Below are 17,592 nucleotides of genomic sequence, written 5' to 3'. Positions count from 1 at the left end.
GCATGATTCTATCAAGATTCCTATTTGCACATAAACCCACAGTGGACTCAACCAGTCCTCGAAAGAATTCAAGAATTCAAGTTTGAATCCAAATTTGTCAGGATAGAAATTAAAACACATGTAAACAGAATTCGATGTTTTAAAGCAGCTGTGCAGTGATTTCTTCACAGGGCTCCCCTGATGTTTTTAAATTACTTAATCACTCAGCAACCTTCTCCAGGCCACACAGTGGCTAGATTTTTAGACTTCCCTCAAAGGACTTATTTCCTAATCCTTATTCCGAAGCATCACTTAATTTCCATTTTCCTCTAATATGAGGACACCAGAATAGAACATCTTACGCCAATCAAATGGAATGAGTAATACAATGGGAATATTCTTCTTCACAACTCTACAATTCTGCTGATCAGTATGGAATTTACTAGGATTCTCACTAATAACATAAATAGGACTATATCATTGCATGCCCATGTGAACTAAAATATAACCATTGTCTCTCTTCCTTCTTCCTCCTATCTCTCTCCCCACTTCCCATTCTCTCTTTCTCTTTTCCTGTTCCTCATTCCCTCTTATCCAAACAGGGTCCCCGTGGTCCTGAGGGAGCACCAGGAGAGAGGGGCTTACCAGGAGAAGGATTTCCAGGGCCAAAGGTAACAACACCTCTTGTACTATGAAAAAAATGCTTTGCCTTGCATGGTCATGATTTATAACTTTAAAAAAATGGGTCCTAGCCAATTACCAGAAGTCAAGTATTTCCCAGACCACCTTCACCCTATTAAATGAAGGAAGATGTAAATTTTTCCTTAACATGAAACTCTGGTGAAATTTGCAATTATAAATAACTAATTGACAGACTTCTACTTCATATAATTATTGCATGTGAAATGAGAAAACTCTCTTAAAGTAATCTATAGTCATTAAAGCCACAGTGATAAATAGCATCGTTATGCCCAGAAGTTATCAAGCATAGCTACCATAGAACTTTATTCACAGCTTTGTTTTGTGAAACATAGATAAGAAACTAATAAACCAATTTGTAATCACATTGTCATTAGCATAATAAGAAAGGAAATATGGCAGGGAGGAGGGCACTGGAATTACCTTGTTATAATAAGGAGCAAAAACTATGAAAAACATACCTTTTACCTGGCAATTGAAAATTTAAATGCTTCTATTGCTTCTCATATATAATTCTTGGTGCTCAAGTTCCCCTGGGAACCTTGGTTCCTTGAGGAACCCTCTGGGGTTGGCACACTTTTTCCATAAAGGGAAAGATAATAAATATTTGAGGCTTTGTGAGCAGTATGGTGTCTGTTGCAACTACTTAACTTATGCTGTTGTAGCATGAAAACAGTCATCAGCTCCGTATAAATGAGTGAGCATGACTGTATTCCAGTAAAGCTGTATTTGCCAAAAAATGTAAGCAGTGAGCTGGATTTGGCCAGTGGGCTATAATTTGCTGACCTCTGGTCGAGGCTACTTACCCACAATCTACCAAAGGCCACACAGGAAATGATTTTCCAAGACACTTTGGGCAGCATCAACAAAATTTCAGTAACTAAGAAAACATTTGGGGGTTCTTTTTCCTTCTTTCTAAAGTCTTTCCCCAAACATACATGCATGCACACATGCACCGCCCAGGGAAGCACATGCTGTTTTCTTTCTTTCTTTTTTCTTTTCTTTTCTTTTCTTTTCTTTTCTTTTCTTTCTTTTCTTTTCTTTCCTTTTCTTTCTTTCTCTTTCTTCCTTTCTTCCTTTCTTCTTTCCTTTCCTTTCTTCCTTTCTTCTTTCCTTCCTTCCTCTTTCTTTCTTCTTTCTTTCTTTCTTTCTTTCTTTCTTTCTTTTCTTTCTTTCTTTCTTTCTTTTCTTCTTGTGTTTATTTATTTTTGAAAGAGAAAGAGAGAAAGAATCCCAAGCAGGCCCTGCATTGCCAGCATGAAGCCCAATGTGGGCTTGAACCCACTAACCATGAGATCATGATCTGAGCCGAAATCAAGAGTTGGATGCTTAACCAACTGAGCCACCCTGTGCCCTGCACATGCTGTTTTCTTAAGTGTCTAAGAATTTCCACTTTAGTCAGTCAGATTGCTAAGATCTCACCTTCTCAGTATAGCCTCATGCTCTAGAATTGCATCTCATTCTTAGCCTTTTCCACCATGATCAATATTCTATTGTCTATGAGAAACCTGAATCTCCACTAGAGGGAAATCAATTAGTTAAAACCTAATTTACACTAAGTTGTGACTGCTGGGTTGAATTGTAAAAGAGGCCCTCATTAACTAACAGACTTTAATTTGTCACAATAAGTGGAAATAATATGTAGGATAAAAGGGACATTACTAATGCCCTGACTTAATCAGAGTATCACTCTCAGAAGACAGATGTTAGCAACTTAGCACTACATTTCAGGAAGTTTTATAATACATACTTTCTTGATTTTTTTTTTGGCATATAGAAAATTTCTGTTTATGTGTAGTCCAAACAACCTGGGAAATTCAAATATCCAGGGTTATTTCTCTTTATAATCTGTGGGGGTTTTTAAGATAAATAAATAAATAAATAAATAAATAAATAAATAAATAAGAGGGGCACCTGAGTGGCTTGGTTGATTAAGTGTTCAACTCTTGATTTTGGCTCAGGTCATGATCTCATGGTTCGTAGTTTTGAGCCCACATCAGACTTTGTGCTGACAGTGTGGAGCCTGCTTGGGATTCTCTCTCCCTTTCTGTCTCTGCCCCTTCCCTGTATACATGCTCTCTGTCTCTCTCTCTCAAAATAAATAAATAAAAACATTTTAAATGAATGAATAAATAAATAATGAACAAATGAAATACAAGAAGCATATTGCAGGGTGTGTCTTAGTGACAGGTTCAACTGTATGTTATAATAATACACTCACAATAACCCACAGCACTGTGTTACCCTCTATCTCATCCCAGAAAGAATACATTATATTCTTTCTGTTATTTTATTCTTTAGTCAAAATACCTCATTCCCCAACCAGCAGGACCAAAGGGAGTTTTCTATATGTGCTACATGGGGTTACTTTGTACTGATATAGAGCTTAAGCGAATAAATTATGAATCTAGAGGGACTTGAAGGTTTATTGTTTCATAGGTTTCTTGCAAGTGTTCTTTGATTTTACCCTTGGCTTAAACAAATTCATGAAACAAAAGCTATTTCTAATTGATTATATGGTTTATTTTTCATACAAATGCACAGAATGTCATGATTTCATTGGTATGCCATCACGACCAGAGCTATTCACATAGGTCACATGACTATAGAAGTCTACCCAAGAAGATTTTCTATGAATTCTCCTAAAAACTAATAGCAAAATTATGGAAAGAGCCTAAATGCCCATCAACTGATGAATGGATAAAGAAGATGTGGTTTATATATACAATGGAATACTACTTGGCAATGAGAAAGAATGAAATCTTGCCATTTGCAGCAACGCAGATGGAACTTGATGGTATTTTGCTACGTGAAATAAGTCAGTCAGAGAAAGACAGATACCATATGTTTTCACTCATCTGTGGATCTTGAGAAACTTTACAGAAGACCATGGGGGAGGGGAAAGGGAAAAAAAAGTTACAAACAGAGAGGGAGGGAGGCAAACTGTAACAGACTCTTAAATACAGAGAACAAACTGAGGGTTGATGGGGGGGTCAGGGGAAGGGGAAAGTGGGTGATGGGCATTGAGGAGGGCACCTGTTGGGTTGAGCACTGGGTGTTGTATGGAAACCAATTTGACAATAAATTATATTAAAAAAATACACACACACACACAAACTAAATTTTCAATGAATGTTTATAAATTATGATATAAAACATATGACAAGTAATTCAGTACAAGCAAGTGTTAGTTCATATTCTAATATGAGAGACAAATGTTCATTGTGTGATGGACCTATAGCTGCATCAGTGTTGAGGGAGTGGAGGATTGATTCAGTTTGTTGTACTATATGATTAATTAGGCCCCCCATTTCTAGATATTTCTGATTGTATTAGGAATGGAGTTCTTTTCCAACGTTAGTGATGCTGCGTACATGTTCTGTTTGGATAGATTCCTTCCTATTTAATAGTATTAAACCTAATTATGTGTATTTTGCAAGTTACAAATCTTGGGGTCCTCTAGAATGACCCATTTGCAGTGAATAGTGAATTTGGATGCTTTGGATGCTTCAACTGTTTTTAAATCCTGATTTTTATTAGTATACTGATATTCCTCCCATATATATTTTTAGGGTGAAAAAGGCTCTGAAGGACCAATTGGCCCACAGGGATTACAAGGCCTGTCAATCAAAGGGGACAAGGTACTGCATATGGAGTATACGATAGGAAAGATGCACCAGTGTAATTATTTTTATTCATTGTTCTTTATGCATGTACATTTATGAACTGTATTCAACCTGACAACCCTATCACATAGGGATCCAGGTTATTATAAATCAAGTATATGCAGGGTTTATTGTTATGTGAGATGAATTATGATTTGAAAAATCCCATCATTTATATTTACAGTAATGGCTCATTTATTTGGGTTTTGACTTCCAGTAAAACTATCTTCAGCCAACCAGCTTTGTAGACAAACATGAGCAAAACAGACCCCTTCTTAGTAAAGAAAATAGTTTTTAAAAACATATTTACTTGACCTATTACAGAAAATGCATGTCCATCCTTAGATGCTCACTCAAAAAAATATTACTGGGGCACCTGTGTGACTCAGTCAGTTAAGCATCCAACTCTTGATTTCACCTCAGGTCATGATCTCATGGTTTGTGAGATTGAGCCCTGTGTCTGGCTTGGGATTCTTTCCCTCTCTTTCTGCTCCTCCCCCCGCTCATGTTTGCTTTCTCTCTCAAGTTAAATAAACTTTAAAAAATGGGACTAAAATAAGAGAACTCATTTAAGAAACCTAGCGTTGGTGCCCTCCTACAAGGACCAACAGGGATCCACCTATAGTTGAACAAAGTTGGGTTTTATAGACTCATTGCAGTGAGGGAGACCACAGACCATGGGGAACCCATCACTACTCAGTAAGAAGATGAAAGTTTTCTTTATAGGGCTTGGGCTTGTGTTAGGTGATTTGGGGAGTGTCTAAGAAAGTACAGGTTGGGTTTGGATTGGACGCTGCAGGTAATTTTAAGGTGAGGTAATTTTAAGATTAGATATTTTAATGAGTCTTATCTAGGAGGTGGGAAAAATGGAGTCAGGTTTAGCTATAATTGGTAAAGAAATAGCCATTCATTTTAGCTCAAATAGGGGGATGTTTGATCATTTGTCCAGGAATGGGTTGTTTGGATGTTGTTTTTTTTGTTTTTGTCTGTGTTCAGACATGGCTATAGACTCCTCTTGCTTTTGTCTTGGTTCATTACATAGAATGTTCATATCTGATACTGGTAGCCTGTAAAACCGTTTATGTTCAACACAACACCATGGCCTACCTGCCATTGCTTGTCTCTTTCTCACTAGTTACTTGTCTTCTTTAAAATAGCTACAGATTGTCCCCAGATTAGAAGTGGTATTGAGGCTGCTGATAGAAGCTGCTGGGGGCTGATAAGGCCCAACAGACCAGAGGGAACAGAAAGCTGCAGAGGGGGGAGAGGATATAAGAAATGTGCAAAAAACAGAGAATTCATATCAATTTGGAGTCATGTATGTTAATTTCTAAGCATGCCATCAGATTTTATATATTACAATAATGACTTAGATTCATGATTATCTTGGGTCTTGTGTTTCAGTTTTGAATTACTTATTTCTTTTATTTACTGGTAACTCTCTCTTCCACATATCTGTATTTAAATAGCAGAGATACTGGTAAAAAGTGACTTATACCAATTTTAGTTGTAATACAGTTCTTGGCTTGAATCACGCAGCCCTGGTTGTAACTCTAGCTCCTAAAAATATGTAAAGATGCTCTTTCTTCCTTTGGAGCAGTGAGAACTGAGTACAACAGAACTATGGTTCTATGAGTTTAGTTTAATTTACTAATGCTGATACAAATTTATTTATAAAAACATACTTATTTAGCCCAGGTATTGGCAAACTAGGGCTGGCTGCTTGTTCTTATAAATAAAGTGTTTTAGAACACAGGCACACCTGTTCATTTAGGTATTGGCTGGGGCTGCTTTTGCACTACCAAAGCAGCATTCGTTAATTATGATAGAGACCTTATTACGGTCCTTGAGGAATAAAATATTTACTATCCAACCGTGTAAGAAAAAGTTTATGGACCTTGATATAGCCTAAATACAACTGACATTTGAATATCTGGGGGGCCTGCTGGCTCAGTTGATAGAGCATGCGACTCTTGATCTCAGGGGTTGTGACTTGAAGCCCTACATTGGGCATGGAGCCTGCTTTAAAAAAATAAAAATAAAAAATAAGATAAAATATGCAACACATTGTGTCTTTGCTGTTCTGGGCTGTTCCGGCATCATCATCCTTGCAGTGGATGTTTACTCTGCCTGGAATGCTTTTTTTCTATGTTTCTACTGGATTCATTTTCTCTCTCCAGTGAGGTCATCTCTGGCCACTTTATGCAAAATTGTAGCTGTCCCCCCGCTTCCCTGATTTAGCTTTCTGCTTAGCACTTATCATTCTTTAACATATTATTTATTTTATCTATCCTGTTTACTGTCTTCTGTTTTTCCCACTAAAATGTAAGCTCCATGAGAACAGAGATTTTTGGCTGCTTAGGTCACTGTTGCTTCCCCAGCATTTGGAATAATTCCTAGCACATAATAGGCACTCACGGGTACCTGCTGAAACACACAAAGAATTAATGATAGTGTTCTTCTTGCTGATAACTCTCACTTTGCTTCCCAAATTTATTTCAGAGAAAGGAAAGGTGAGGTTCTTCAGTTCTGTTGCATTTACCTTAAATAACTTCTTAATTTTTAAAGCATATTTTTATAAGATGTGGAGGGGAAAGGTATTTAGATAATTTTAAAACATTTCTCTTCAAGTTCTCTCTCAAATCCTGATTTTTTTGTACCCAATGAATATTATACATTTAAATATTTGTTATAATCCTAACAGGAAGCAGTTGTGTCATTATAACAACCATTTAGGAATTTTGTGTTCCTGTGAGAAAAACGACTGATAAATACAAACAGGTACAAATAGTCACCAATTTAGACTAAACAGTGAAACTAGCATTCACTACTTTGGCAAACTTGAACCATAAACTGTTTAAAAGAAAGAGTTTTCTAACTTTTTATGTTGAACCATTTTATGCTATAGATGGATTTCAAATCAGCATAATTCAAGATTAGCAAAGTATGAAAGAATGATGTTTATTGTTATATTTCTGTCTTATTTTCAACACAGGGGGATTTGGGACCTGCGGGACCCCAAGGGCCAATGGGCATCCCCGGAATTGGGAGTCAAGGGGAACAGGTAATCCAAGCTTTCTCCCTTTCCTTTCAGTACGGAACATTCTGGCCAAATCCTACTGTTCATTGAAAGCCAGTCCTGCAAACACCTCTGAGTATATTTGATAGTCAAAGCACAAGGGGATGTACATCCAAAAGTAAGTGTAGGGAAGGAAAAGATGGTTCTATGAGATTTTATTTTCTAGAACTTCCAAAGACTTAAAAAATAAAATGTGTGCTTCTTGGAGCTGTGACTTTTAACCTTCATGTCTAGTTAACAGGATAAGAGTTTCAGATTGAGTTTATATTTTTAGTTTTCCTTAGGAGCAGTGGTTTATTTACTTGTGGGTTTGTGTATTTTCCCCTTGAGGCTTTGTGAATGATTAGATCCCACTTTCTCCCAATGCCAATAGAGTAGTCTTTCCTACTCCCCAACCATGTACCAATCTTAAAAAAATATTAAACTTAAAACCAGCACCAGAATCAGAGGTAACCACTTAATTTAAGGGGTACTGTTCCTGAATAGAAGCAAATCACAGAGAGGGTTTATAAATAACATTTGGCCTCCCTCGGTCAGAAGAAAGGAAAGCACTCTGAGGATGTCTCTACATTCACGGCTGGAACTGCTTCCCAAATCTTCTGACCATAACTTTTGGAAAAGATGGGCAATTTTGTTAGATCTGAGTAATACAAAGATAATATAATAGTACTATCTACCTACAGAATCTCATTTAATCAACGTGACGAACAAATCCAAATTTATGCTGAATGTCCTCCTGCATAGAAAGTAGCCAATCTGTTGATTAAGATTTATGATTAAGGTTTGAATTATTCCATTGCCTAGAGAATGAACAGTGCTTCCCTTATCTAGGACAATGGGAAAGAGGATTAAAAAAGGATAATTCCAAATCTCATTGTTGACATTAACTCTGGGTTTATTTCTAAACATCTAGCAATTAATTAGTATTTTTGTTGTTGTTATTGTTAATCTAAGCAACAGCAAATCTGGATATAACTCCTCTTTCCATTTCCTTTCTCTTTGTAGAAATCCTAGTGTAATACATTAGGAAGGTTAAGATGCAGGAAAAGCCAAGATAAGTCTGTATATAAGTATTTAGATAATAATTAAGAGCTGGATATTTTGATTACATAAGGATTATGGTTTGACTACGGCATCAAGCAGTCTCACACTTTGTAGTTTATTTGCCAATTTCATACAGGCTTACATTCCGGTCCTGGATGTGACTGGACAGTCGTGTTGCTTCCTAAGTCTTGTGGTCCTGGTGCTGAGTTACCACTATAGGCCTGAAAATTAGGTCCAAAAAAAAGCCAAATCTTTCCAGATGGCCTGTAAATCCTGGATCTCCCACCTGCAACTTCTTATTGCATTTACTACTGGATCTTGGTGGATGTTGTTGTGCTTCAGGTTAAAAAACATCTCTGACTTCTTTTGTTTTCTCACCCCTTTCTCTCCTTTTCCAAGAGAAGATAACTTTTAAGGTAGACCTGTCTATTAGGAGCTGACCCCTATCGGTAGGAGATTGAATAGAATGTGTTATTTATAAACTGCTTTAAATAAGAAAAGAGTGTGTTTGCCCTTTTAAGACAAATGATTTAAATCCTACTTACATTTAACCTCCATTTATACAGTTATTCATTTTTCTTCTTATCCTTAATTGAACATGTTTACCCACGGAATGATTGTTGTTGCTAGATCTCCCTAATTCTCTAATAGAAATGAATTTTCCCAGTCATCTGTTTTGGAGGGAATTCTTGTTTTCAGGAACACGTTTATAATATGACTCAAGTGGCCGCAAGATTTTCATTAAATGTTTGGAGGCCTGACAACTTCAACTCTGTTACAAATTGGAGTGAAATACAAATAACCACATACACATAAGTGCACATAACCCTTCGAATTTTTTGGTTCCTTGTCACATACCATGCTACTTGTAGACTATTGTAAACGATTCCTTCTAATAATAACATTTTAATTCCTTATTATAATAACCTTAGCTTTCTTAAATTGTTTACGCTGCTTCATCTTCATTAACCAGAGAAAAGGGGAATCGTGTTTATAATTAAAAAATAAACAGCAGTTGTATCATCCAGCTGGAGAAAAGGGGATGCCATTTGTAATAAACCAATCATATATCTAGAACCATTATTTATACAAGCATGGCTTGTGAGGTGTAAGTGAAATAAAATTTTAGTTTTTTCCTCATCATCCTTTAAATATTTTCCAGTGGGGAAAGTTTTTTCTTTTTCTGGAAGAAATTACCAACAAGCCTCAGTCTTTTCTTATCACTTTTAGGTAATAAAACTTATTGTGTCACCTCTAAGTTGTAAATCACAGTTTTAATTATGTAATGCAAATTATCTAGTCAATATGTTAATTTTCCTTTTAATCTTCATTCATCTGGTATGAGCTGTAGGGAGAGCCTGTGGTCCGTGGGAGGGATCGTGCTTCTCATCCCTCCCAGGCTGAGTCAAGGATGAGGGTAGAGGGGGGAGGCCACAGAGGTTCTTTCCTGGCTGGTCTGTTGTCACATGGCTTCGGATCCTCTGGTCTTGACAGATGTTTGACACTAAGTTTCCTTGTGGGGCTCCTGCCTTGCCCCTGTGACTGCCACTTTCGGGACATGGATGAAGAACTCTCTTGCTCCAGTCATTTCTCCCCATCAACCTCTGCTTTTCTGGGGGTTCATTTAATACTGACTCTCTGTTGGAGTTCCACAGCTCCTCCAGGTCGTCTTGGCCAGGATTCAAAACAATTCCAGGCCAACCCTGTCTCTCATCTAGAGTACATCTGGTCCACAGAAAAAAACTAGTGCAGCCTTTGTGCTGACCCTGGATGGATGGGCTGATTGCTCCCCCCCCCCCGACCCCACCCATTCCCCTCTTGACCATCATAGTCCATTTTAGCTCTCCCAGGTATGAGGCAGACAAAGGTCCCTTGTGTCCCCAAAGCAAAAATCAAGGTCAATAAGTGGTTTCACTGAAGCTCCCTCTCTAGAATAGGCTAAAAAGGGAAGCAACCCAAATCCCTCTCATTTTCTGCAAAGAAAATGCTTTGTAAGACTACTTTCTCCAAAGAAGAACTTATTAAATCCTGTCTCTTTCCCCTTTTTATATCCACAATGTGAGTGAGAGTCTAGTGTTTGAACATTCTTCAATTTGATGTCTATAGGCTATTGCTTCTTAGAGCCTATGGCCAAACCTTCAACTTAATATCCTGATATATTTTCATTGATGCAACTAGAATATAGGTTTGCCTGCATGAGACTGAGATGTGAAATAAGCTCACAAGACGGAATTTTGTTTCTCTTATTTGCAACTCCAAGCTGGTGTGGTGGCTCTGCTCATCAGGGTCTTCAGTGGTTTGGTCTTCTTCATTCTTATGAGTCTGCCCTTCCAAGGGTACTTTCCTCATCCACAGGATCCACAATAACCAGTATGTCTTCACTTCAGCCACTGGGGCAGGGGAACATGGAAGGGGAAGGCATACTTCCTCCTTTGTCATGAATCAGAAATTGCACACATCACTTCCATTCATATCCCATTGGCCAGAATCCAGTCCATATGCCAATGCCTGTCTCCACAAGGGACTGGGAAATATGGTCATTATTCTAGGCAGCCATGCAGGTCAGCTAAAATTCTTTTACTATGGATAAAGGGGAGAATGCATATTATGGTTCAACTAGCAGCCTCTGCCATGCCTTTCAACAAATATTGAGGATGAGTAATGTATTATGTGATGTGAACTAAAATTTCATGTTAGAGGATATGAAACTAGTCTTATCCAAATTTCTGAATTTCACTAATACTATTTTTAAACATTTTATTTTAAAGGGAATCCAAGGTCCTATGGGTCCACCTGGTCCACAAGGGCCCCCAGGACAAGGCTTACCTGGTTCTAAGGTAACTTTCTTTCTTTTCTTTTTCTTTCTTTTCTTTTTCTTTCTTTTCTTTCCCTCCTTCCTATCTCCTTTCTCTCTTTCTCCATTTCTCCATTTCTCCCTTTTTCTTTCTTTCTTTCTTTCTTTCTTTCTTTCTTTCTTTTTTCTTCTCTTTCTCTTCCTTCTTTCTTCCTTCCTTCTTCTTCCTTCCTTCTCTTTCTTTCTTCTTTCTGCCTTTCTTTCTTTTCTTTCTTTCTTTTCTTTCTTTCTTTCTTTTCTTTTCTTTTCTTTCTTTTCTTTTCTTTCTTTTCTTTCTTTTCCCAAGGTAACTTTCTAAATGAAAGCAGAATTTAGTACATCCATAGTCTATTGCTGTTTCCTGGTCAGGAGCCAGTGCATTGGGAAAGCAGTACATGAAATGAACTTAAACATCAGATTTCTACTTAATGCAAAACATTATGGATATTCCTGATGGTTTAGATAAGGTAATGTGTATTCTTTATGCTCTTAGACACATTTATTTATGCAATCTTAATTTACTGTTTTATTACGTTTTCTCAAGAGATCCTATTCTAGCAATTCAAGGAGGATTGTCAGTAGAGGCCACCTGTGGGCTTGCTAATTCATTCTGACCAACACTCCCACAATAGGTCAAACTCCTGAAACATTTAATTAAAGATATGGAGTCAGAAATACATAAAACTTTTCTGTGAACATGGGAATCTTATTATGTCCTAAATTAACAGCTATTATTTACCCTTAGGGAGAAGCATGGCACTTATTATTTAACTAGCTATACTTAATGTTGCTTCAAATGGTCACTAATGATCATTAAATAAATACTCCTCTGAGAGTAGTTACCTTCCAGTACACTCCTTAGAGATTCCCTTGTGAGAAGCACTTGACAGCATAAAGTTACTGTCCTTGAGACTTTTGATCTGGGCTCACCATTGGAAGCTCAGGTCATTCTGTCCGTTCACGATATTGCCCTTGATTAGCAGTCACTTGGGCTTCTCATGTGTCAATTTTAGTTGATGTGGAATGTAACTGCCTATATTCCAGGTGCCCTCCACCTTTTAAGTATGCTACCTAGCCTGTATTTTAAGCCAGTCCATTATATATTCCAAATTCGGTACAACTCCATCTACCTAAAGGGATTTTAGGCATATATATATATATATATATATATATATATATTTGAATTACATAGAAACATATACTTAAAAACATAATATATTTACATATTTTCATATTTTACATTACAACATATTGTGAGCATTGATATTAATAATATAATCAATATATACTTACTATATATATATTCAAACACATATATGAATTGAGGACATAAAGCTCTGTTTTATCTTATTGTGTTGTTGTAAGAGAGCACTTAGCTCTTAAGGCAGGAATATATTATTTTTATTTTACTGTTGTAGTCATATACTCTTCAAATACTCTTGCCTCACTAGGGAGAAGTAGGCCAAACAGGAGCTACAGGTCCTAGAGGGCCAGTGGGAATTGGAGTACAAGGCCCAAAGGTGAGCTGACCATCCCAATCAGAAGCACTCAGATAATTTATGTCATATTATGTGAAGTTTCATTCATATCCAAATGCAATACAGATCATGCATGTGTCATCTGTTATTTCACCAGAGGAGAATATTTGTTTGGAAAAGTGATGCTCAGTGTAACTCTTATCATTTAAAAAGAACCAAAATTCCTAGTTTATTTTAACAACCGCTGTTTTTTTATTCATATATTTATTAGCATCAGAGGCCCTCTTTTGGCACAGATTGATTCTTTAAGAACATTCTTGCCTGTCCTATTGTAAAACAGGGCACCTAGCACGGTAGGATTGCAGCAAAGGGTACATTCCTCATCTTGCTTGCCGCTGGCTTGTGTTTCAGGTACAAGCTCAAGCTACTTCTTCAGAAAGTCATTCCTTAAGCCTAAAGTATGCCTACCCCACTCCTACTACCCAGTTATTTTATGTCTCAGCCTGCAGTTTCCTTTGCTTTTACCACTTACCTCAACTTGCATGCTTTCTGAATTGCTTCTCATCTGACTAATCCGCTCACGAAAGACCCTGGTCAACATTGCAGCCACTGGCCACACATGGTTACTGAATGCTGGAAACATGTTGAGTGTGTAGTGGGATGTGGGATAAGTGTGAAATACACACTAGGTTACCAAGCTTGGCACAAAGAATGTGAACTATGTCATTACATTTGCATGTTGATTACATATTCAAGTGATGAAATTTCAGATCCATTAAAGTAAGTAAAATACATTAGTAGAATGATTTTCACCTGTTTCTTTTAATTTTGTAAATGTGGCTACTAGAAAATTTACAATCACGTATCTGGCTTGCTTTACGCTACACTATTAAATAGTGCTTCTCACCTGTGGCAGGGACCTGGTTTCTTTTTTCGTCTTGTTTGTTAGTGGATCCCCAGTTTTGGTGACATGATAGGTACTCAATAAATGCTGTTAAGTAAATGAATGAATTCTTACTTTGCCCTTCACAATTTCTAGAAGTAATCCTGAAGGCATATAGGACCTGGCTAGCCACACTGAGGATTAAACTCCATCATTGTTTCTGCTGACATGGTCACTGTTTGTATAAGTATTTGGGATGTGTAAGATGTGGGTCTGGAAGAATATACACATTACATATACATAAACATACAATTACAAAGGCTACAAAACATACCAATATAAATAGCAATTACTAATATAAATCAATGGTTATAATAGCTGCCATTTGTTGAATGGTTTTGATGTGCCACCCAATATGCTAAGTGCTAAGTGTGACTTACATATATCACCATACATCTATGTAGTGTACGGATCTGTATATACACATATTACATCATTCATGTGCCAATTTCAGAAAGGCACTGTAGGATAGTAAGGCTCAGCAGTTAGACTCCTTGTCTAAATCCCAGTTTTGCCACTAACTAGATGAACAATCTTAAGCTTCTCTCACTTCAGAAAAGGAAATCTTTCAAACATACTCAATAGTACAGAGAATAATGCAAAACAAACAAACAAACAAACCCACCCATGTATTCCACAACCCAGCTTTATCCAATGTTAACATTTTGCCTTATTCATGCTAGCTATTTTTTAAGAAGAAGCATTAAAAGCATTATTTTTAAGAAGAAGCCACCTGGTTGGCACAGTTGGTTAAGCATCTGACTCTTGGTCTTGGCTCAGGTCATGATCTCACATGATCTCACTGATGGTGCAGAGCCTGCTTGGGATTCTGTCTCTCCTTCTCTCTGCCCCTCCCTGCTTGTGCTCGCTCCCTCTCTCTCAAAACAAATAAACTAAAAAATTTTTTTTAAATAGAGTTTTATAAAAAAAAAAAAGAAAAAGAAGAAGAATTACAGATATATGTAGAGGCCTCTGGTTGTGCCCCTCAATCTCATGGCCCTCCCCACCCTCCCCTGATGTGTTATTTTCATGACTTGGGTATTTATCATTCTTTCAAAGTTTTTATAATTTTCCCACATATGTTTTTATCTATAAACCACATATATCTTTTGTGTGTTCTTGAACTTTACATAATGTATCATTCTGCCATATATCTGTATTCAGTCTCATGTCTTATTTGTTTTCCTATACCTTTAATTTACTCATTTTCTTTGTCTATGATAGTCCGTTGTATAAAAATATCTCATTTAAAACGTATCCATTTTCCTATTGATTGACATTTAAATTGCTTCTCATTTTTCGCCTTTGCCAACAATGCTGCCATATGCATTCTACAAGTTTCCTTTGGTGTAAGTCAGACTGCAAGTTTCTCTTACTAGTAGGTGATAAACACTATGAGCAGAATTGGAAGATCATAGAGTATAGGCAAGTTTTCACGTCTGACATTGTGAAAATCCTGCCCAAAATGGATGATGGGTACTCTGCCCATTTGCCTTCCTTCCAGCAATATATGACAACGTTCCTTTCTCTACCTTCTGGCCAACAGGAAGTGTGAATGATAAATCTCATTGTTTTAATTTCTATTCCCTGGTAACTGTTTGAACAGTTTTTGTGTGCTTAATGGACCTTCAGCTTTCCTCTTTTGTAAATTCCTGTAGATATTCATTTTTTTAAAGGCTTGGTGTTCCTTTTTTATTAATAGCTCTTTCTGTATCTGGATATTAATTCTTTGTTGTTTAGGTTGCAGATATCACCTCCAGGGCTATGGCTTGTCTTTTTTACGGGGTACCTTTTAGTATACAGAAGTCCTAAATTTTGGTGTATTTCTATCCCATTATGGTCTCAGCTTTCTGAATATTATACATTTCTTGACTCCAAAGTCATAAAGATCCTCATGTATTTTCTTCTTAAAACTTGGTGTGTTTTTGTTTTTTTAAATTTAGGTATTTAGTCTTTATTCCACTACAGTTTATTTTTTGTATATGGGGCAACGTGGTGATCTTTTTCTTCCCCATACAGATAACCAGCTATCCCCACATCAGTTACTGAGCAGTCTGTCTTCGCTGCACTGATTTGTAACTCCACCTATGTCATACGTCAAGCTCTCTGTGTGTGAGGATCAGTGTCTGAGTTCTCTATTCTGTCCCATTTGTCTATTTCTCTCTCAGAGCTATTACATCTCTGTCTTGATTATGATCGATTTATAAGTTTTATCATCAACAGGGAAAATACTCCCAATTTCTTTCCTGGTTACTCCTGAATCTAACATACTCATTTCAGGATTGACTTGTCAAATTTGACAAAATATCCCATTGGAGTCTCCAACTAGCGTTGCATTGAAACTTCATATTAAATATTGACTCTTTCAGGGATGCCTGGGTGGCTCAGTTGGTTAAACATCTGACTTTGGCTCAGGTCATGAGCTAACAGTTCATGGGCTTGAGCCCCATGTCTTTGTGCTGGCAGCTCAGAGCCTGGAGCCTGCTGTGGATTCTGTGTCTCCCTCTCTCTCTGCCCTTCCACTACTTGCTCTCTGTCTCTCTCTTCCTCTCAAAAATAAATAAACATTGAAAAAAATTTAAATATTGAGTCTTTCAAACCACAGAGTAAAACTAATTTTCCGGGAAAAATATTTGTCATTTTATCCATATAGATCTTGTAGTTTTTCAGTTATAATGGTACATTGGAGGGGATCCTGGGTGCCTCAGTCGGGTAAGTGTTGGACTTCAGATCAGGTTGTAATCTCATAGTTTGTGGGTTCGGCCCGCTTCGGGCTCCACTCCCTGCAGACAGCTTAGAGCCTGGAGACTGCTTTGGATTCTGTGTCTCCCTCTCTCTGCCCTCCCCACTTCGCACTCTGTCTCTCTCTCAAGAATAAATACACATTTTTAAAAAAGTACATTGGAGAAATGTTTTGCAATTGTGAATTGTTTTCTTTTTCTACATCTTCTAATTAGCTATTCCAGGTCTACAGGAAAAGTATTATTTTGTTGGTGGCGTTGTTTGTTTTTTGGTGTATTGATTTTTGTATCCAGGCACCTGACAGTATCTTTTATTTCTATTTTTAAGTTTATTTATTTATTCATTCTGAGAGAGAGAGAGAGCAAGAGCGCGCGGAGAAAGGGGCAGAGAGAAAGGAGAGAGAGAATCCCAAGCAGACTTCACACTGTCAGCACAGAGCCCAATGCAGGGCTCCATCTCACGAACTGTGAGATCATGACCTGAGCTGAAATCAAGAGTCAGATGCTCAACTGACTGAGCCACCCAGGCACCTTCCTCTTATTGTTTCTAATTGTTTACAAAGTCTTCGTTTTTTATTCCCTGTGTACGTAATCATATTGTCTGAAAATAAAAACTGTTTTACCTATTTCTTTTTAGCTTTTTTCCTATTCATTTTTAAAAATTATACACTGACAGGACCTCCAGTGCAATGTGTAAAAGAAGTGACTTCAAAGGAAGTGCTTCTAAAATTTCACTTAAAAAATTTTTTTTAATGTTTATTTTTAAGAGAGAGAGAGAGAGACAGAGCACAAGCGGGGGAGGGGCAGAGAGAGAGAGGGAGAGAGAGGGAGAGATGCAGAATCAGAAGAAGGCTCCAGACTCCGAGTTGTCAGCACAAAGCCTGATGGGGGGCTTGAACCCAAGAACCTCGAGATCATGACTTGAGCTGAAGTCAGATGCTCAACTGACTGAGCCATCCAGGCACCCCTAAAATTTCAATTTTAAGTGGGATATTTATTGTAGGGTTTTGATAGACAACCTCTACTATGTTAAGATAATTACTTTCTGTTTCAGTTGTACCAAAATTCCTTATTAATTATGAATATTGGATTTTATCAGATTCTGCCTCTACTAAGATAATTGTTTTATGT

At 37.2% G+C, this 17,592-nt stretch overlaps 1 protein-coding gene across 1 annotated transcript in view; it reads left to right on the top strand.

The window, feature by feature from the left end:
- The window catches only part of COL28A1 (collagen type XXVIII alpha 1 chain), a 181,856-nt gene that overhangs the window by 65,324 nt on the left and 98,940 nt on the right, over positions 1–17,592 (top strand). Inside the window, exons 14-18 of the mRNA XM_030308009.1 lie at positions 582–650; positions 4,251–4,319; positions 7,339–7,407; positions 11,235–11,303; positions 12,751–12,819. Coding sequence (XP_030163869.1) covers positions 582–650; positions 4,251–4,319; positions 7,339–7,407; positions 11,235–11,303; positions 12,751–12,819 — 345 coding nt within the window. The remainder of the gene's footprint in view (positions 1–581; positions 651–4,250; positions 4,320–7,338; positions 7,408–11,234; positions 11,304–12,750; positions 12,820–17,592) is intronic.

This window comes from Lynx canadensis, chromosome A2 (assembly GCF_007474595.2).
Source record: "Lynx canadensis isolate LIC74 chromosome A2, mLynCan4.pri.v2, whole genome shotgun sequence".
NCBI classification, from domain to species: Eukaryota; Metazoa; Chordata; class Mammalia; order Carnivora; family Felidae; genus Lynx; species Lynx canadensis.
This window is presented reverse-complemented; position numbering and strand designations above follow the sequence as displayed.